This window comes from Dermacentor variabilis, chromosome 1 (genome assembly GCF_050947875.1).
Source record: "Dermacentor variabilis isolate Ectoservices chromosome 1, ASM5094787v1, whole genome shotgun sequence".
NCBI classification, from domain to species: Eukaryota; Metazoa; Arthropoda; class Arachnida; order Ixodida; family Ixodidae; genus Dermacentor; species Dermacentor variabilis.
In genome coordinates, this window is record NC_134568.1 from 117,833,826 (window position 1) to 117,855,835 (window position 22,010).

At 48.2% G+C, this 22,010-nt stretch overlaps 1 protein-coding gene across 1 annotated transcript; it reads left to right on the forward strand.

The window, feature by feature from the left end:
* Positions 1-13,363: 13,363 nt before the first annotated feature.
* Positions 13,364-18,661, forward strand: LOC142582456 (uncharacterized). Its single transcript, XM_075692242.1, has 3 exons — positions 13,364-17,516; positions 17,862-18,109; positions 18,194-18,661. Exons 1-3 carry the CDS (start codon positions 13,364-13,366, stop codon positions 18,659-18,661), a joined length of 4,869 nt encoding a protein of 1,622 aa, XP_075548357.1.
* Positions 18,662-22,010: the final 3,349 nt, after the last annotated feature.

The following is a 22,010-nucleotide window of genomic DNA, read 5'->3' on the forward strand; positions in this document are numbered from 1 at the left end:
CAACGTCCGCAGCGTGGATAAGTTGGACGACGGCATGGGCCAGCTACCTTCTAATTCATGCCCAACTCCAATCTTGACAACTGATTACGAGCGACGGGATTGAGCCCCCAATCCTGACAGCCCCAAAACGTTTGGGGTCCCTATTCTAAAACTCTCTAATGGCTGATACCGAGAAGATCCGCCATATCTTACAAGGCATTGAAGACGAAGCCTTCCAGATGCTGTTGGCGAAAAATCCGTCGACAGTCTCTGAACTCGTCAGTCTCTGTCAAAGCTTCGACGAACTACGCGAACAACGCATAGCCACCCGCCAATCTACTCCTCAGGCCACTTCAATGTCGAGCTTGGATGTTGCCCCGGATAACACTTCGCTGCTGCTACAGATCAAGGAGTTCGTCCGTGAAGAGGTGGCTCGTCAGCTTTCTCCGCTTCCACTGGCACAAGGCCAGTAGAGTTCTCCGTTGGCGCCCGCTCTCCAATCTGTCATCAAGGAGCAGGTAGCCGACCACATTTCGCCTTCTCTCCAGCAGGCTCCGACGGCCACTGCCCTGACGTACGCCGAAGTCGCGACGAGGCCTGCACCACAGACCTACGGTCCTCTTCGCCCACCTTTGCGCCCACCCGCATCCCCTCAAGTCCGGCCTCTGGTGCACTATGAACGAGCTCAAGACCATTGGCGCACGGAAGGCAATCGTCCGATTTGTATATATTGTGGCCGTGCTGGACACGTGGCACGTCACTGTCGCCTGCTTACACCGAACGTCTCCAACAATGTGCATCCATATGCGCCACGTTTCCAACAACGCCGCAACTATTCAGACACATTTGAAAATCTCCTCCTGCGACTGCATTCTCCGCTCGCCGTTCACCTTCTCCTCGCCGCCGCTCCCTTTCCCCCATGCACCGTCGGCGGAGCCCGCTGCGCCAGGAATCGCAGTACAGGAGGCGAGAACTGCGGTGTCAGTGAAATGTATAAGGCCTCACACTTCCCCAAAAAACGTTATTGAAGCCGCAATAGAAGGAACATTGACCGCAGTACTAGTCGACACCGGCGCTGCACTTTCAGCGATAGATGCCCATATTTTCCGCAAGATAGGAAAAGTGACAACGCCGCTTTCTAGACTGTCCCTTCGGACTGCCAACGCGCAGCACGTCGAGCCACCCGGCGCTTCCACCGCTCGTGTCTTCATTCAGGAGGTCCTTTATATCATAGAATTCATCGTGTTGCCATTGTAAGGGTTGTAGGTCGTATAGGAAGGAACTTGGGAGGAACTAGGCGTGCAGGATTTATTTACAGATATTTACATTAGAACAAGAGATGCATTCGACAGTCTAGCGTGGCTCCCAAATGGAGCACGCAAGACGAAGCATACAACATGCGAGCACGAAGCTCCAAACACATTGCTTCTCGAGCACCAGCACACTGCTCACGAGCACGATCAGAGAGCACGATGACGAGCACACCCTAGCAGCCGACAAACAGCTGCTTATAAACACTTCGTGCTCCCTAGATCCCTAGGTGAGAGAACCGTTCGACCAGTCATCGAAGCCGAGCCGTCTTTGAGCGGGAGGGCTTACACACACACGTACGCACTGGTTTCACTGCCCCCACCGAGGTGAGACGAGCTTCGCAGAACTCGGGGCTTACGTCTTGAAAGGCGCGTGGGGAGGTGCCGCCAATTACCTTCCTTCGGGAACTCCCCCGCTCACGGCAGACCAGATCGGCGGTGGCGGGTTCAGTAACAAAGCCTGGTTCGTCGAATTCATCACGGCCTTTCCGCGACGGAGAGTCGCTGACGCGGCGTATTGTCCTCCGCACACCGTAGACTTAGTGGCGCCGTTCGGTTAGAGGATGGCGCTGGCTTCCCAGAAAACGCCAACCCTGCTGCTGCAGCTGGCTGAGAAGCTTTACATGTTGGCACCTCGGCAGGCCGTTCCTAACACCATTATATTCCCACGACGTCATATTAGGTTGGGACTTTCTCTCCACACATCATGAGATAAATTGACTGCGCCCGCGCCGAAATTTTTCGACCGATATTATCACTGACAACAAGGACCGTTGTTGCAAAATCGCTGTGTCTGAAGACACCGTTATTCCTGCCTGGTCTTCCACTCTTGTCAGTATTTGTGACTCTGTAGATGACGGCACAGTACTCTTCGCTCCGTCTGAACTCTTTGTTCGCCGCCGTTCACTACCACTGCCGTTCGCCGTCCTTGAGTTCAAAACTGGCGCCTCTCTCATGTGCGTGTCAAACCCATCAGCCGAACCAATTACTTTACACCGCCGTGAAAGCCTTGGCAAAGCAGAGCCACTGGCCTCATCTTCAATATTTGACACGATGGACGACTCCACCTATCTTGCCGCTCTCGAGGCATCGCCTCCTCAGTCACTGCCGCGTTCTTTTACGCCAGCTATTGCCAGTGACCTTACGACGACGCAGCGCGACGAACTTCCTCGCTTGCTCCAAGGCTTCTCTTCCTCTTTTGATTGCCAAGCAACATCACTCGGCCGCACACCGACTGTTTCGCACACTATCGACACTGGGAGCCATGCACCAATTCGACAGCGTCCCTACAGAGTATCAGCGACTGAAAGACGCGTTATCAATGACCAGGTGAACGATATGCTCAAAGCGGTGTCATCCAGACTTCTAGTAGTCGCTGGGCATCACCAGTAGTCCTAGTTAAAAAAAAAGACGGCACCATATGGTTTTGCGTTGATTATCGAAGGCTTAACACGCTTATCCGAAAGGATCTATACCCGTTCCATACGATTCTGCGTTGATTGTCGAAGGCTTAACAAGATTACCCGAAAGGATCTATACCCGTTGCCACGTATTGACGACGCACTTGACCGTTTGCAAGGAACGGAGTTTTCTTCCTCCTAAGATCTCCGCTCTGGCTGCTGGTAGGTGGCCATATGGATGACGCTGACTGTTCTAAAACCGCGTTTGTAACACAAGACGGCTTGTATGAATTCACTGTAATGCCGTTCGGTCTCTGCAACGCGCCCGCCACCTTTGAACGCATGATGGACGGCATCCTATACGCGGCCTGAAGTGGCATATATACTTGTCTCTGCTACCTCGACGACGTTGTCGTCTTTTCCCCTGATTTTCCGACCCATCTTCGCCGTTTACATCAAGTTTTGACCTGTCTCCGGAATTCTGGTCTCCAGCTTAACTTAATAAAGTGCCTATTTGCAGCTCGAAAACTGACTATATTAGGACACGTTGTCTCCAAAGAAGGCATTCTTCCTAATCCTGCTAAACTTCGCGCCGCATCCGAATTTCCGAAGCCCACTAACTTGAAAGCACTACCAAGCTTCATTGACATATATGCTCCTATTTTCGACGTTTCGTTCGCAATTTCGCTACTGTGATAGCACCACTAAACCAAATTCTCCAAGGCGACAATGAACTTTCTGCTTGGTCGGAAGCCTCTGATGATGCTTTTACGAGTCTTCGTCGCCTGCTCACGTCTCCGCCAATCTTGCGCCATTTTGATCCAAGCTCATCTACAGAACTTCACGCTGACGCCAGTGGCTTCGGCCTTGGTGCCGTGCTCGCGCAACATAAGAACACTAATGCCGAATACGTGGTCGCTTATGCTACTCGCGCCCTCACGAAACCTGAGGCTAATTACTCAGTAACAGAAAAAGACCCATGGGCTCTTCAAAAATTTCGCCCATATCTCTACGGTCGACCCTTTGACGTGGTGACGGATCATCACGCACTTCGCTGGTTGTCTAACCTGAAAGACCCGTCGGGCCACCTCGCTCGGTGGGCCCTCCGAATCCAGGAATATGATATCCGTTTCGTCTATCGCTCTGGACTCTGACGCCGATGCCCTTCTCGCGCTTCCCAGTTATTTCAGACAGCAGCACTTCTACCTAGAGACATATCTCACCACTTGACATCCTGGACATGGCCTCGAAGCAACGAAAAGACCCATGTATCGCCATGATATTCGATTTTTTGTCAAATCCTCCGGCAGCTTCGGCACCTCTAGCGTTACGTCGACAGGCGCAGCATTTCGCCATCTGCGACGGACTTTTATACCGCCGTAACTATCACAATGATGGCCGCACATGGCTCTTAGTAGTGCCCCGCCACCTTCGACAAGATTTATGCTCCGCTTTTCACTCTGACCCGCAGTGTGGCCACGGCGCAGTGTCAAAAACCTACACACGGCTTCGCCTACGATGTTATTGGCGAGGGATGTACACCTTCGTCCACAAATATGTACGCTCCTGCATTTCCTGCCAGCTAGGCAAATGTGTCCCGCATCTCTCCACCACACCTCTCCAGCCACTTCCCTGTCAAGCTCAGCCATTTGACCGTGTCGGCTTTGATCTTCCTTCTACTGGCGCTGGCAACCGATGGGTTGTTGTCGCCATAGATCATTTGACACGGTATGCTGAAACCGCCGCCTTGCCTGCCGCATCAGCAAAAGACGTTGCCTCGTTCATTCTAAACAACTTCGTTCTCCGCCATGACGCACCTCGTGAACTGCTGAGCGATAGGAATCGCGTATTCCTCTCGGACGTCCTGCAGTCACTCCTATCTGAATGCCAAATTATTCACCGCACTACTACTGTTTATCATCCACAGACCAATGGCTTAACAGAACGATTCAACATAACTCTTGGTGACATGCTATCAATGTACGTTGCGTCTGACCACTCCAACTGGGATCTTGTACTTCTATTCGTCACATACGCATATAACACTGCCTTTGTTGGGTAAGGGGAAGTTGGTGTTGAGCATTTTGTGAAAGATATTTATAGCGGCTCCACAGCCACCGTAGTCCTCCATAAAAAAAGCAACAAAATCCCAATAAAGAAGGGCGTCAGACAGGGAGATACGATTTCTCCAATGCTATTCACAGAGTGTTTACAGGAGGTATTCAGAGACCTGGGATGGGAAGAATTGGGGATAAGAGTTAATGGAGAATACCTTAGTAACTTGCGATTCGCTGATGATATTGCCTTGCTTAGTAACTCAGGGGACCAAATGCAATGCATGCTCACTCACCTGGAGAGGCAAAGCAGAAGGGTGGGTCTAAACATAATCTGCAGAAAACTAAAGTAATGTTTAACAGTCTCGGAAGAGAACAGCTGATTACGATAGGTAGCGAGGCACTGGAAGGGGTAAGGGAATACATCTACTTAGGCAGGTAGTGACCGCGGATCTGGATCATGAGACTGAAATAATCAGAAGAATAAGAATGGGCTGGGGTGCGTTTGGCAGGCATTCTCAGATCACGAACAGCAGGTTGCCATTATCCCTCAAGAGAAAATTGTATAACAGCTGTGTCTTACCAGTACTCACGTACGGGGCAGAAACCTGGAGGCTTACGAAAAGGATTCTACTTGAATTGAGGACGGCGCAACGAGCTATGGAAAGAAGAATGGTGGGTATAACGTTAAGGGATAAGAGAGCAGATTGGGTGAGGGAACAAACGTGAGTTAATGACATCTTAGTTGAAGTCAAGAAAAAGAAATGGGGGGCATGGGCAGGGCACGTAATGAAGAGGGAAGGTAATCGATGGTCATTAAGGGTGACGGACTGGATTCCAAGAGAAGGGAAGCGTGGCAGAGGGCGGCAGAAAGTTAGGTGGACGGATGAGATTAAGAAGTTTGAAGGGAGAACATGGCCACAATTAGCACATGAACGGGGTAGTTGGAGAAGTATGGGAGAGGCCTTTGCCCTGCAGTGGGCGTAGCCAGGCTGCTGCTAATAATGATGATGATACTTTTGTGAACTAAACAAGCGATTTTGTAATTTCTTAAAGCCGTGAAAGAAAGAATACGAAGGTCAGTAAACAGAACACCACTAGGGTGATGAACTGACGAAAATGTTATCCTTCTTAGGGCGCGTTTTTGCAACTGCAGTATAGGTGTTAAGTAAGTTTTATATGTTATGCCCCATATTTCCCAACAATAGCCCATGTGGGTATGAAACAAAGAAAAGTATATGCAACGAAGCAAAGCACGAGGAAAATATTGCCGGGCACGGGCCAGTGTGTAACAGCTGAAAGCGATTTTTCTTCAGACAAAGCTAGTTTGTTCTCTCCAGTGCAAGTGACTGTCTAAAGTAACCACTAAATATTTAAATGTATCAACACGATCCAGAGTTCGGTTCGCTAGAGGCAAAGTGAACGCACTGTAGTCTAGTATTTTATTGCTGGGGTGAAATATGATATACTTAGTTTTATCAGTATTTAGGGCTAATCTATTTTCTGAAAACCATTTAGCTACTTTTATCAGTTCGCCAGATATAGTGTCTTGTAATGACGAGAGTGAGTCGCCTGAATGAACTGAGGCGGTGTCGTCAGCATACATCAAGACTTTTGACAGGTTGAGTGCGTCCGGTAAATCAGTTATGTATAATGAAAACAAAATAGGGCCTAAAACCGAGCCTTGTGGTACACCGCATATGATATCGGTGAAAGCAAAATGATGATTGTTAATTACCACTTGTTGCCTTCGTGCCTTAAAGTAGGTGTGGATGAATTGAAGCGCGTTTCCAACGATACCATAAGATTCCAGTTTTTCTAACAGTATGGAGTGACAGATTGTATCGAACGCCTTTGTTATATCAAGAAAAATTGACACAGCAATGTTATTTTTGTTAAGAGCAGAGTTAAGGAATTGCGAAAGTGTTAAAACTGCGGTTGATGTATATCTACCTGCAACAAAGCCATGCTGCTGCGGGCAGCATGGCTTTGTTAACATTATTGATTACAAGGAATGCATTTAACTGTAGTACAATGAGTTTTTCAAATGGTGTGTTAACTACACGAAGAATTGAAATTGGTCTATAACTACTCGGATGGTTCGGATCACCAGTTTTGTACACAGGGATAACCTTTGACACTTTCAGTATATTTGGGTAAACATTACTACTTATCGCATGGTTAAACACGTGACAAATGGGTACGCATAAGACATCAATATTGTTTTTCAATATCTTAATCTGAATACCGTCAAGTCCGGATGCCCTATTAGCCGATAATTTGCCTACGATACTTTTTATTTCCTCAATAGTTATTTCACGAAACGAAAAATCACTGTCGACGTCTGGATCCTGGTTGTGGGAATTGCAAGAACAGACTGTTTATATATATATATTGTCACCAATTTTTGAGAAATAATCATTGAAGTCATTAGCAATCTCAGGGGACTGATTTTAGGGCGTAACATATTGTTGATCCTGTAATGCTACTACATGTCTGACTATACTGTATTTGCCTTCCATTGCCATTTAGTCGTTTAATCAAGTTCGTATAACAGGCCTTCTTTGTTTTGCGAATTAGCATAACTGATCTGTCTCGAAAAATTTTAAACTGGCTTTTGTAGTAATAGTTAGTTTTGTTATGTTTTAATTTATAATAGCAGTCTTTCCTTTTTAGTAGGGCAAATATGGACTCATTTATCCACGGACATATGGCGTAGTCAAAGTTGTGTCGTGAAGCTTACCGCGATTCTTCTATCGCGTTTGTAATGCAGGCAATAATGTTTTGACATTCCGTGTGAACGTTGTCGTTGCAGAGATTATCGAAATTTGTAGCGACTAGGATGCTGCGCGTACACGTGGATAGTTAACCCTTGTCGAATATTTGTGGTGCGTTTGGCGAAAATAACAAAAACAATCCCGAGGCAGAAACAAAAGCGTTGGACAATGATCAGCAATTGTGGTGCCATAAACACCTGCCTGTACATCGATATCAATATCGCACAAAGTATGATCGATGAGAGTTGAAGACATCTTGCAAACACGAGTAGCGGATGAAATCACATTTCTAAGATTAAAGGACCGTAGAAAAAATAGATACTCATAGCAGTCATTTCTAGGCAAGTCGATGTTCATGTCACCACAAATGATAATTCGATTGCGATAAGAGGGTCAATAACAGTTTCCATCACAGAGATGAGATCATTAATACATGAGATGGTAAACTACGCCTATAACAACGCCACATTCAAGTTTCACGAAAAGGGTTTCGGCACTTTGGTTGCTGTACGAACTGTTAACTAGGCATTGAAACCTGAGCCTGTGCCGTATAAAAAGCGCGAAGCCACCACCACGTGCTGTACTTTCTCTAGGTTGCGATAGCATCGTGTATCCTGGTATTGTTATTTTTTCAACCCTTCTGAGCCATGTTTCTGCTATCGCGATGATATAATAAAAGAAAACGAGTGTTGGGATATGTAGGCTAAAAATACGTCTAGATTTCTGGTAATACTACGGATGTTGCAGTGGACTAACGACAAGAAATTATGTCCTTGCCATGTTTCTTCAATATCAACTAAAGTTCTCATTTTTCTGTATTTTGTTCCACGCTTACTGCACCTGAGCAAGGTCCTCTGCGGACGTCACATGCAGTACACGCGAATTTTCTGTTTTGCGCATGAGGATGTTCACATCAAAAACTCAACTGAATTTCCAGCTATGTTCCCTCTTTGCACTAAGCGCTATGCAAACGGCTGGCGATTGATGCCGAGTGCTGAGCTTAGCGTCACAAGTTGGCGGCTGGACGTAATTATATTGATTCAATCGTCTTTTTACTAATTGTAACAACGTGTCATTATTTCACATTATTGGCGGCGCCTCCAGGACACCAAAGCTAGAAGCCGGATTAGTCCGTAGGTTGGGGCTCGCGGAGCCCGCGCGTGTCAAGGGTGTATAAGATCGGCTGTCCGCTATCGCTGGACGGATGGACGGACGGACGGACGGACGGATGGATGGACGGATGGATGGATGGATGGATGGATGGATGGATGGATGGATGGATGGATGGATGGATGGATGGATGGATGGATGGATGTTATGAGCGTCCCCTTTGGAACGGGGCGGTGGGTTGCGCCACCAAGCTACCACGCCCAAATTTTCTGATCCCCTATAGCGAACTGTGCTTTTGTACGTCTCCGTCTTTTGTCGTTTCCCTACTTTTCTTCCACCAATCCTCCAATCGCCTCTTACTAATGTCTATTGCGGACATGTTTGCTTTACCACTGCTCCCGCTGAACCCAAGGGCTTCAAGGAGGCCAGTGGTGCCTAAATCGACCGCTGGGTAGAAGTCTTCACATTCTAATAAAACATGCTCCGTCGTTTCCCTAGCTTTACCGCAGCAAGCACATGCTTCTTCTTCCTTCTTATATCTCGCTTTATAGGTGCGTGTTCTAAAGCATCCCGATCTCGCTTCGAAAAGTAATGAGCTTCCCTTTGAGTTATCATAAATGGTTTCTTTCCTGATTTTGTTTTTTCCTCTTAAGTAGTTACTCATGGCAGGTTTCTTTTCCATTGCCGCCACCCATGAGATTAATTCAGCCTCTGACTTTCCGCTTGACCTTCTTTGTTGCTGTGTTGCCCACCCTACAGGCCGCATACTTGCTGGTCAGCTTCCTAGTTCTTTTCCTCCACTGTGAATCAATGTTTTTCCTGTAGAGATACCTGAACACTCTCCCAGCCCATTTACTTTCTTCCATATTCCTCAGCCGTTCTTCATACTCAATTTTACTGCGAGCTTCCCTCACTTCAAAACCAGTCCAGCCCATATCACCCTGCACAGCTTCAATTGTAGTCTTCCCGTGAGCGCCCAATGCGAGGCGACCCACTGACCTTTGGTTCCCGTCGAGTTCTGATTGTACCCCTGATTTAAAGCAAACAACCGCATTTCCAAAAGTAAGTCCTGGAACCATTACACCTTTCCACGTACCTCGGAGGACTTCGTACCTATCGTATCCCCATAGCGCTCTGTGCTTCATTATTTATGGCTGCATTTCTCTTCCCCTTTACTGTTATGATTTTTTCCTGTGTTTAATGTATCCATTGCCTTCGTTTATCCATATATACCAAGGTATTTATGTTCTGTTACCCGAGGTATTTCTTGGCCCTGTATCTCCACTGTCTGTTCACTGTTTTCACTGAATACCATAACACCTGACTTTCTAACACTAAATTTCAAACCTAAATTGTTGCCTTCCTGTCCACAGATATTAGCCAGACGTTGCAAATCACTTTGGTGTTAGCTAGCAACAGTCAGCTAGCCAATTTTTTATGTGAGCGCCCCCTGGCACACTTCAGACTCCGCGGCACCAACCCACGGGCCGCCCGGCTTCCAGCTTTGATTCCCCCGCTACCCCTTGGGTGCCCTGGAGATCCTGCGCCGCCTGCTTCCTGCAGGTGCTCTCATATATATGAGGCCTCCGTTTGCCGGTTACATGTGGCCTCCTGGAGCAGTGCTTGCAAAAAATTCAATCTATCGTCGCGGCGACGAAAGCAACCCACGACTTATACAACACTAGCCAGAACCTTGCCCCTTCAGACACAGCAATCACCAATTGGGGCGTTGGTGCCCACTGCCTCACCGCGCGGGCAGCCAGCGGCTGAACGTAAACAAACTCGACCGATGTCTAGGGGGCAAACGCATACAACACGCGCTAGGAAACCTCCTCCGTAGTGCCTAGGCAGAATCATATATTCAAGGAGCAAAGGCCCCCAGATTTTCTGTCTCATGCCCACTCTTACTCGCGCCTGCGCACAAACGGTTGGCGATCCCTCAAATGAACGTCTCGTCGCTACCGCTCACTTTGTTTTAGAAGCGCTAACGTCGCAATATAGCCGTCAAAGGCCAGAAAAAAGTATTAGCCGATAAAATTTGCAGCTCCACGTCAGGTTTCGTCATCTTGATGAAAACGCAAAATTACATTTTGCAGAACTTCCGTTTCCCGACACAAATTTCAAGGCACGTAACCTCTCGACAGCCAATCAGACAGTCAACATGGCGGATAATGGCGGCCGTGCAGTCGCCATGCGTCATATCATGCGTCATACACTCTAAGAACAGTTTACACCCTTTGGAGTGCCCCTTCTGCCACACAACGATAATCGTCATCTGCCTTCATGCATTTCCTTTCTTTAACGCTGCGAGCCTGGTACTTTCCAGTAACGAACGGCATGCGCGTTAACAGCATGATAGCATTTCCTGTCGGTAATGCTATCATGCTGATAACGTGCGTACCGTTCGTTACTGGAAAGTACCGGGCTCGCAGCATTAAAGAAAGGAAACGCATCAAGGCAGATGACGATTATCGTTGTGTGGCAGAAGGGGTACTCCAAAGGGTGTAAACTGTTCTTAGAGTGTACACTCTTTAAAAAAGTTTACACCCTTTGGGGTGTATATTTGCCACACAACGGTAATTGTCATCTGTCTTGCCCGCATTTCCTTTCTTGAAAACGCTGCGCTCGTTAGTTTCCTGTCGGGAGTGCTACGTCATGCTGATAACGCGCATGCCGTTCGTTACTGGAAAGTACCGGGCTCGCCGCGTTAAAGAAAGGAAATGCGGACAAGACAGATGACGATTATCGTTGTGTGGCAAATATACACCCCAAAGGGTGCAACTGTTTTTAGAGTGTACATACGGTTGAGTGGGACGAGCGGCTGGGACGGCGCACGCTTTGCAGTGACGAGAACACCTATATTGCAGTGTTCTAGTACACTGTACCTATATAGCCGCGACAACGAAAAATGCTGTAGCGGCGCTGCGATCGAAGTGGATTGGGCCGCATAGGGGTCGCGCCGTTGGAAACTGCTGGCGATACTTCTCGGAATGCAATATATAGTAACTCTATGTCGGAAGGGTCATTCGTACTACTTCGCGCGCTGTTATATGCGTTCAGGCCGCTCAAACGGTGTTTATAATTGTATATTACAAGCATTTATGCCTTAGCAATAGATTCCTTTCCTTATCTTTTTTATTTCATTTTTTTAATGCTGCTCGGTGATTGCGTGTGCATTGCGGCTGCAGTGTCGGTTTTCATTCTACTACGTTATTGTACGGTTCCGTTCGGAGAACAAATATTTTTCTCGTTCTTCAAGCAGCCTGTATCTCTCGCGTGTATTTTTGCGCATATAGTATTCCATTAGCAGGTCTTGCGATACGCAGACAGAAAAACATATCTAAGCTTCCTGCTCGCCACTTCAAACAAAAATAAAATACATCTGCCCCATCCGGCGCCCTGTACTCAGATTTTCGGGCAGTATTCTTATAGAAAAAAAAAAGAAAGCTGCAGTGTAACATCCCATTCACGTTTCTGTGTTCCTAGCGTAACACAATGCGGATTTTTTGGTACGGGAGTATTTGCGGCCGGCACTCTAGGGTAGATGTATGCATGCTAACCTTGGGCCCGTAAGCCGTGTGAAATTTTTTCCCCACTCCATGCTTAACAACAACAAGGAAAAAAAAGGGGGAAAAGGGGGCCCGGTAGCCTAATTAGTGGCTATATATAGAGGATATGGCGTTGCGCTGCTGAACTCGAACTCACGGGTTCAAGCCAGGTCGCGGAATTCGATGGGAACGATATGGGAAAAACACTCGTGTAGTTCTATTTACGTGCACGTTAAAGAACCTCAGGTGGTGAGAACTGAACAGAGTGCCTCATAATCATATCGCCAGACGTAAAACGCCAGAATTTCTTTAATTAAAAGAATACAAAAAGGGAGGTCGCTGCGCCCTTCGCCTTTTTTCAGGGGTGTAAACGAAAGAAATCATTGTCGAGTCTGATTTCTGAGAAAAAACACGTTGCGCTTATCTTATATTTCATTACTAAATTTAATGCGGTTCCCAACTGTACGCCCGCTCAACTATAAGCAGATTCTGTATTATAAACGGCTGCTTTCAGTTATCCGGTGCACTATCATAAGAACAATAATGAAGTAATTAAAGGAACCGCATGCCTCACATACACGTAAAGATATTTGTAGATCTGCTGTGTTCGTTGAAGAAGATAAGTGTGGTACCACATTGGGCACCCAGTTTTAAGGCGTTGCAGACATGGTGATACTGACAAAAAAAATTCCTTGCCTGAATCAAGTTAGGAGATTTACATGGCTGCCCCAAAACGGTGTGTTGTATATCCTCCATTCTGGAGCCAAAGTCCCCCTCCCCAGCGGCGCCGGACATTTGATAAACCCCCGCGCTGCGGGCCGCCGACGAGGTGGCAAGGAGAACTCCCTCTCAGAGGCGCCGGACACTTGATGCCCCTCAAACTACGTGCCTTACTGGCGGGCGCGATGTATACAAACCAACTGGCGGTGCGGTGGTGCCTTCCAAGTGTGGAGCGGATTCTGGCACGTGCGTGGTGCAAGAATGCTTGTGTGGCATGGTGTATTATGACTTTCTCCTTCTCACTACTCTCTCCCATTTCCCATACCTTCTAGTGAAAAATAAAGCAGTCTTCTTGATGCGCTCGAAGCGAAAGGACGTCTGTCGTTTTTCCATAAGTTCAAGGTTCTCCGTCTCTTATTCCACAACATTTTTGGTGCCGAAACCCGGGAATAGGGACGTCAAAAGATGGACGTCGACAGAATCAAGCGAAAAAGGGCCGTGGCTCGAGCATCTACAACCAAGCTGATCAATGAAGTATCCACCATGGACGACAGCGCATCAATCGGTGAGCTGGAAGAAAAGATACATCTTCTTTCTCTTAAAGAAGACTCACTGAAAGAGCTAGATCGGGAGATAGAAAAAGGCGTTGAAGATGAAACTTTAGAAGAGGAAATTGTATGCGCCGAAATGTACAGAGAAAAGATCAGCGTGGCGAAAACAAAGGTACAACGCATGCTACGCGACTTTAGCTGCACAAATGTTTCATCAGATCGCACACTAAACTCCTCAGATCAAAGAGAATCTAGCGCAAACGATTTGCAGATACGCCCCACCGTAAAGCTGCCAAAGCTCGAAATCAACAAATTCAACGGAGAGCTTCGAGAGTGGCAAGGGTTCTGGAGTCAGTTTGAGTCGACTATCAACGCTAACCAGAACCTCTCAAACGTAGACAAATTCAAGTACCTCAACAGTTACTTGACAGGAAAGGCGGCGGCTGCGGTAGCAGGACTTGACTTGTCGGAAGGCAACTACGATGTCGCTCTCTCGCTATTAAAGGAGAGGTTCGGAAGAAAGGAAGTTATTATAGAAGATCACATGTCACGGCTGCTTAACATCAAGCCAGTGCTTGACTCACGGAATCTCGGTCAACTGCGCAGCCTTGTCGACGAAGTAGAGACAGGTGTACGCAGCCTCACTTCTTTAGGCGTGAGTGTTGGCACTTATGGAACTTTGTTACTGACCGTAATAAAGAAAGCGGTGCCTGCCGACCTTCGTCTGGAATACCAACGAAAAAACGAGGCTACGAACGAGGGAAGTGAGCTGGAGGAGTTCCTGCGTTTTTTGAGAAAAGAGGTTGCGACGCGGGAGATCATACAACGGGCCGAAGCTGCGAGAGACGGCAGTGCCGAATTGGTAAAGGAAAGGCGCAACAGCAACACTAAAGCGGCGAACATGCCTACTGCAGCTGCACTGCACACCACGATCAAGGACAGCACAGGATGTCTATTTTGTAATTCGAACGGCCATGAGACCGGCAACTGCAACGCAAAGATGTCTGTGGCGGATAAGAGAGAGGTGCTGAGGCGTGACAATCGGTGTTTCCGGTGTACAACAAAAGGGCACGAGGCAAGAGAATGCCGTAAAGCTAAGTGGCTCAGGTGTACGCATTGCAAGGGCAGACATTTAACGACAATGTGCGACCCTGACTTTAGGAGACGCCGCAACACTGATGAAGGGGATGCATCTTCGTCACTGATTGAGCAAGCCACGGTGTTGAAGTCCTCATTAGGCACGGAAGATGACTTGATGTGCACTGGAGAGCAGCAGTTTCTCCTGCAGACAGCGCGTGCATGGACAGAGGGTCCACATGAACGTACACTTGTCAGGCTTCTCCTGGATGGTGGCAGTCAGCGAACCTTCATTCATCGCAAGCTATCCGAAAAGCTGCAGTTAAAGGTGCTGGGAGAAGAGGAGCTTAAAATATTTGCCTTTGGTGAGCAATCAGCCATAACACGGACAAAAACGCGTCGAGTGGAGCTGTGGCTCAGAAGCCAGTACGACGGAAAATGGGTGCGAGTGGAAGCGCTGGAAGTTCCTTGCATCTGTGCAGATATCATGGCTACTCCATCAAATTCTGTTCTACTTCAACTTTCAAGATTTCACTTCCAAGTCGCAGACGCCTCGCGGGGCGGCGAAAGTGAAAATATTGACCTTTTGATAGGCGCTGATCATTACTGGGAAATTGTCACGGGATCCACTAAGCGTCTCAGCTCCAAATTGATGGCAGTGGAGACTGTATTCGGATGGACAGTCCAGGGCCAGGTCGGCACAAGGAAGTCAACAGGAGTCTGCTCCTCGGCTGCTGGCGTGATGCGGATAGGAGTGAGTGAACAAATTTACAAGGAAATATCAGCACAGCTAAAGTCTTTCTGGGAGCTCGAGCACATCGGTATCAAGGAACATGAGCCAGTTCGTCACGAGGACGCAGTCCTTCAGCACTATAAAGAAACCGTCAACGTTGAGAATGGCCGCTATAAGGTGTCGTTCCCTTGGAATTCGATGGTTTACGAGCTTGGCGACAACTACGAGTGCGCAGCAAGGCGTCTTAAAGCACAGACAAAGCGCCTCTTGGAAGGAGATTCGTTGATTAGGGAATACGACGCCTGCATAAGAGACTACATAGAAAAGGGCTATGCAGAGCCAGCCAGCAAGGATTACGGCACGTCGGAAGGTCCGGTTTACTATATGCCACATCAGGCAGTTGTTCGTCGCGAAAGCCAGACGACAAAACTGAGGGTAGTATTTGATGCATCATCTAGTGCCAAAAATCGCCTCTCACTGAACAATGTTTTGGAAAGTGGCCCAAACCTAAACCCAGAGCTCATTGATCTGCTGATCAATTTCCGCACTTACAACATTGCCATCGTGGCGGATATTGAAAATGCCTTTCTCCAAATATCACTATCAGAGGGCGATCGGAACGCTGTACAGTTTCTCTGGTACGCTATGATGCCAAAGAAAGGGGAAGAGCTTCCAGCTGTGGTGACCTATCGCATGACTCGCGTGCCGTTCGGTGTCCCGTCGAGCCCATTTCTCTTGGCTGCAACGTTGCAACATCATCTTGAAGGCCTGCCGGAACGGTATGCTGAAACTGCAGGTATTCTGCGCAAGCATCTTTACGTAGACGACCTTGTAACTGGGGTTGACAGCCTTGACAAGGGCAAAGTCTTGTGCCAGGAATCCAAAGATATATTGTCTCAAGCAGGGATGCGGCTACACAAGTGGATGTCGAACGACCGTGATCTCGTAAACTTCTTAGAGAATGGCAATGTGAAGAGAACGAATGCTGATGCTGGACATGCTGCAGCTACAAAGGTATTGGGAGTAGGTTGGAATGCTCAGACTGACCACTTTGAATACAACCTAACTTCACTCATCGACTTCCTCTCCGCAAGAGCTGACAACAAGAGATTTGTGCTGCAGGTCTCGGCAAGAATTTTCGACCCTTTTGGATTTATTGCTCCCACAACATTATGCGTAAAGGTAATGTTCCAGAAGTTGTGGGAGTTGGGAATTGGTTGGGACGATCCCTTGCCTGAGACATTGCAGCCTGAGTGGGACTGCTGGTGTAGGGAGCTTCCATGCATCGAAGGAGTGTCTATTCCAAGACTGATAGCGGCAGACTTTAGAAACGATGATACGGAGAAAGTGGTGCATGTTTTCTGTGACGCAAGCCCGAAGGCCTATGGTACTGTCGCATATATTGTGACCAAGTCTCCGTTCGGACTAACAAATGTCAGCTTGGTCATGGCTAAATCAAAAGTGGCCCCTTTGAAACGCCTCTCGCTACCCCGATTGGAGCTGATGGGAGCCCTTATTGGCGCGCGACTATGCCACTACGTTGCCAAGGCCTTGGATCTGAAGAACGTTGCTACCATCCTCTGGACTGACTCTACAGTAGCTATGTACTGGATCAAGGGAAACGCTGCCAGATGGAAGCCCTTCGTGGCAAATCGAGTCTCAGAGTTGCAGGCGCTGACAGATCCCAGGGATTGGAGACACTGCCCAGGCTCAGACAACCCCGCTGACCTAATCACCCGCGGCATTCTCCCATCGGCCCTGCGGGAAAGCGAACTGTGGTGGAAAGGACCCCGTTGGCTTCAGGAGGATGACACGTGTTGGCCAACGATAAGTGAGCCGAGCTCGAAGGTAGGGGAGTGCCAAATGGAAGAGCGAAAGGTGACGGTGATGCCCATAGTGTCATCGTCATCCATGGCAATTTTCAATGTTGAGAATTATAGTTCATTTAGCAGAGTCGTGCGAGTAACCGCGTGGGTCCGCCGCTTTGTCGACAACTGCCACAACAAAGAAGGAAGGACGATCGGCCCATTACGAGCTGAGGAAGTAATCAGCGCCGAAAGATACTGGTTGGCTAAAGCTCAAGAAGATGCGTTCAGCGACGACATTTCAAACCTGAAGAATCAAAGACCGCTGCACAAGAGCTCTCCTGTTTTGCCTTTCAACCCGTACTTCGACAAAGACAGCCTCATGCGAGTTGGTGGACGCTTGCAATTCAGTGATAACAACGAAGAGACTAAGCATCCCATCGTTCTCCCTGGCAAGCACCCCCTCACGTCACTGCTCATACGGAAGGAACATTTGAGAATGCTGCACGCGGGCGTACGCGATACTCTAGCATAGCTACGAGAATCGTATTGGATTATCCGAGGACGTCAGGCCGTAAAGAAAATTATCAAGCAGTGCCTCGTCTGTCACAGGCAAAGTTGCCCTCCCGCTACGGAACCAGTAGCACCACTTCCAGCTGACAGAGTGACAAAGGGAAACCCGTTCGACATCGTTGGCATCGATTTTGCAGGGCCCTTGATTTGTCAACAGTCACGCGACAGCAAGAAATGCTACATCGCTATTTTCACCTGTGCTGTGACACGTGCCGTCCACCTAGAGCTCGTCAGCGACCTGTCGGCTACAGCCTTCCTGTTGGCCTTTAAACGCTTTGTGGCACGCCGTGGAATTTGCTCGACGGTGTATTCGGACAACGCGCTCACATTCAAGCGTGCAGCCAGGCATCTAAAGGCAATGTTCATGCTGTTGCAAGTCGAGGAATTGCAGTCATACTTCGCCGAAAACCAGATCAGATGGAAGTTTATTGTTGAACGGGCAGCTTGGTGGGGTGGATTCTGGGAGCGGATGGTGCGATCTGTGAAAGTAGCATTGCGAAGGGTGTTAGGTCGGAGCAGCTAGAGTTTCGAAGAACTGACCACCGTTCTTTATGAGGTGGAGGCCGTGATCAACTCACGCCCTTTGACTTTCATATATGATGATGCTCAAGAGCCAGAACCACTGTCACCGGCTCATTTCCTTGTCGGAAGAAAGTTGACGACCCTGCCTCCACACCTGCTGCCGGATGAAATTCCTGGCGGTGGCATGCATCTCTCACGACGCTGGAAGTACCGGACTGCCATGGCCGACAGTTTCTGGAGACGGTCGCGGAAAGAGTACTTATTGGAGCTCAGATCGGCACATATGTGCCGACCAACGACATCGAGTGACCTGAAGAAAGGCGCATTGGTGCTCCTGAGGGAAGACCGCTTGAAACGCCCCATGTGGAAGACCGCCAGAATTAAGGAAACATTTAAGGGTAGAGACGGCAGGGTGCGGTCCTGCATACTGGTATTAAGTGGTGGAACTGAGGTGAAGCGACCGATACAGCTGCTGTATCCCTTGGAGATTGTGGAGCAATGAGCTCAATAATAGTTCGTTCATCCGGGGGAGGTTGTTGTATATCCTCCATTCTGGAGCCAAAGTCCCCCTCCCCAGCGGCGCCGGACATTTGATAAACCCCCACGCTGCGGGCCGCCGACGAGGTGGCAAGGAGAACTCCCTCACAGAGGCGCCGGACACTTGATGCCCCTCAAACTACGTGCCGGCGGTGCGGTGGTGCCTTCCAAGTGTGGAGCGGATTCTGGCACGTGCGTGGTGCAAGAATGCTTGTGTGGCATGGTGTATTATGACTTTCTCCTTCTCACTACTCTCTCCCATTTCCCCTACCTTCTAGTGAAAAATAAAGCAGTCTTCTTGATGCGCTCGAAGCGAAAGGACGTCTGTCGTTTTTCCATAAGTTCAAAGTTCTCCGTCTCTTATTCCACAACACGGCGTGTTTATATTGAATGACAGCTGGAAACTTGTTCAGCAAAACCGATTAGCACCCTTGCGTTAATTCTCTCAGGAACTGGTGCGCCTCTGCGCAACAGCCACGACTCTCTAGCAGCACAATCATTCGGAATAAGAGTCCTCACTTGCATCGGCCCCTCACCCTCGAAACTTCAAAAGGGCTGTTATACGTTACATTCGAACGGAAACGGCTATTCTACAATTTTTAATAGAGAATTCTGAAGTCGAATACGATCTGAATAACAAATACTATTCTATTATACTATATGTTTCTACTTCAATTAGCCTGCTGGCACGTTGAAGGAGATCGCCAGACAAGCCTCGGAGATTAAATTGCTAAAGACTTCCCGGTCTCCCCGATTCAGTCTGATTACACATCCAATATATTTTCCCTAACACTGTTGTTCATATTAAAGTCCAATAATTGCCTTGATTCCTTTTCTTGGAAAGTCTATTGGTTCACCTGGTGCTGGTGTAGCTTTAAAAAAAAAGACATGCTTATTCCGGTCGGGAGCTTTAACTTTTTCAATCAGTGCATTTAGAATATTTGATTTTTTCTCTTACATGTATGTATTTGTCATACATGTATATGCACCCTTACATTTGCCTAGAAGTTCATTAGTCATCTGCATCTCTTCGCGCCACGCAGTCAATAAACCTGGTTTACTTCACTATAATATTGTTTTCTTTCATCATTGTCCTGGATCGATATTCCACCAAGATGCGCGCGTCAAATGACACGATATCAATAACATTTTTGATGTAGCTTCCCACTGCAGATAGGCGGCTTCTGTGGCAAAAATTAGGTACGTGTTACCTTTAGAATACGCTGTTAAAAACAGCAGTTCACCTGGCTAAAACTATAATTGGTACCGGCCTACAAGAGTCGCGGGCGCACCAAAGCAAGTAAAACCATAAAAAATTTTACTGTACAGACTTTCTGCGAGAAAAACTGGGCGTCCGCCAGCGTCCTCGCAATGGACGCGCGCTCGCTAGCAGACGGCGCACTTGACAACGACAGCAAAATCGAAGACGTGATGTTGTATAACCGATGCGTCAAATATGTACACGTAGCAAAAAGGTGCCACTCTAAATTTGCAGTTAAAATAAAGCACCATTATAAGAGCGTACGTGTGCAATCGGTCTCAGCGGCAGCAGCGAAATTGCCATGTAAATTACATTGAATATGCCGCGAAGCGCGTCTGCACACCAATCCAGTTCGCTCGTAGCGCCCTCGCAAAATTTTTCCAGACGCGTTGCCTCAGCGGGAAAGCGCCGTTCGTCCCACTCCGCCATAGTCTAGTACACACCATAGAGTTTCCTACAAAAATTATTGCAGGAAACTCTATGGTACACACTACGTACACTCTTAGGCAAAGTTACACCCTTTGGGTTGCCCCTTCTGCCACACAACGATAATCGTTATCTGCCTTGATGCGTTTCCTTTGTTTAACGCTGCGAGCCCGGAACCTTCCAGTAACGAACGGCACGCGCGTTATCAGAAGGGGCACTCCAAAGGGTGTAAACTGTTCTATGCTGATAACGCGCGTGCCGTTCGTTACTGGAAAGTACCGGGCTCGCAGCGTTAAAGAAAGGAAACGCATCAAGGCAGATAACGATTATCGTTGTGTGGCACACTCTTAGGCAAAGTTACACCCTTTGGCTTGCCCCTTCTGCCACACAACGATAATCGTTATCTGCCTTGATGCGTTTCCTTTCTTTAACGCTGCGAGCACGGTACTTTCCAGTAATGAGCGGCACGCGCGTTATCAGCATAGAACAGTTTACACCCTTTGCAGTGCCCCTTCTGATAACGCGCGTGCCGTTCGTTACTGGAAAGTTCCGGGCTCGCAGCGTTAAAGAAAGGAAACGCATCAAGGCAGATTACGATTATTGTTGTGTGGCAGAAGGGACAAGCCAAAGGGTGTAACTTTGCCTAAGAGTGCAGACGGGGCAAGCCAAAGGGTGTAATTTTGCCTATAGCGGGCCTGTTCCTGTAGACATGGCAGTAAACTGTTGCAATATAAACTCCCTTTAAAATTGTTAGAATCGACTGCTTATTGCAGGCTGTGCCATTCTGCCACCGAACATAAGCCGCACTATCAAAAAAAATTACCGACGATTACGTTACTTCCTAATGCGAAATTTTAGCGCAGCAAATAAGCTGTTTCACCTTTTCGATAGATTGAGGCAAAGAAATCGAGCAACACATGTATGCGCTATCACAGAATTTTTTTTTATTTTTCACGCGTATTCCTTTAACAAAGACTCCACTAACAGTTCTTGACAGTCATGAAGGAAGCTTTGTGGTCGGAGAAATAGACTGATATATGTTCGACTTGGTACACCAATGCTTGATTCTCAAAGACGAGATCTATACAAGTGCCTCGCGAGGTTGTCACAGCCGCGGGACGCGTTACGAGCGAGAGGAACGGGATGTTCTCCCGCATAAGTGTTAGGAAATTGCTGTTTGTCTTTATGTCAAGCCGCCACCGATCTGGCTCTCTGATTGCCACCGCACAGGGCGAACGGCAGCGGCAATTTCGGCTCGGGCGGTGCACATATACAGATCCGCCGCCACCGATCTGGCTCTCTGATTGCCACCGCACAGGGGTTGCATTGGAGGAGGAGCGAAGAAAGGAATTAAGTTCGAGCCGGCGCTTTGACAACCGGAGACTCGCAGGAAGAGGGGGGAGGGGGGCGGCGTGTACACCCAGCGGCAAACGATGGGGGCAGAAGCGCGCGCAGCAAGCGGACAACACGATAAAGGGAGGAGGGAAGAGATAGCAGCGACTGACTGATGCCGCTGACGCCAATAGTGAGTCAACCCCAGCTGCGGAGTTGGTTTCAGGGACAACGCCGCCGATGCCGACACAAACAGTATGATACCCTCGCTTCCGCAGCGCTAAGAACCAGGTCT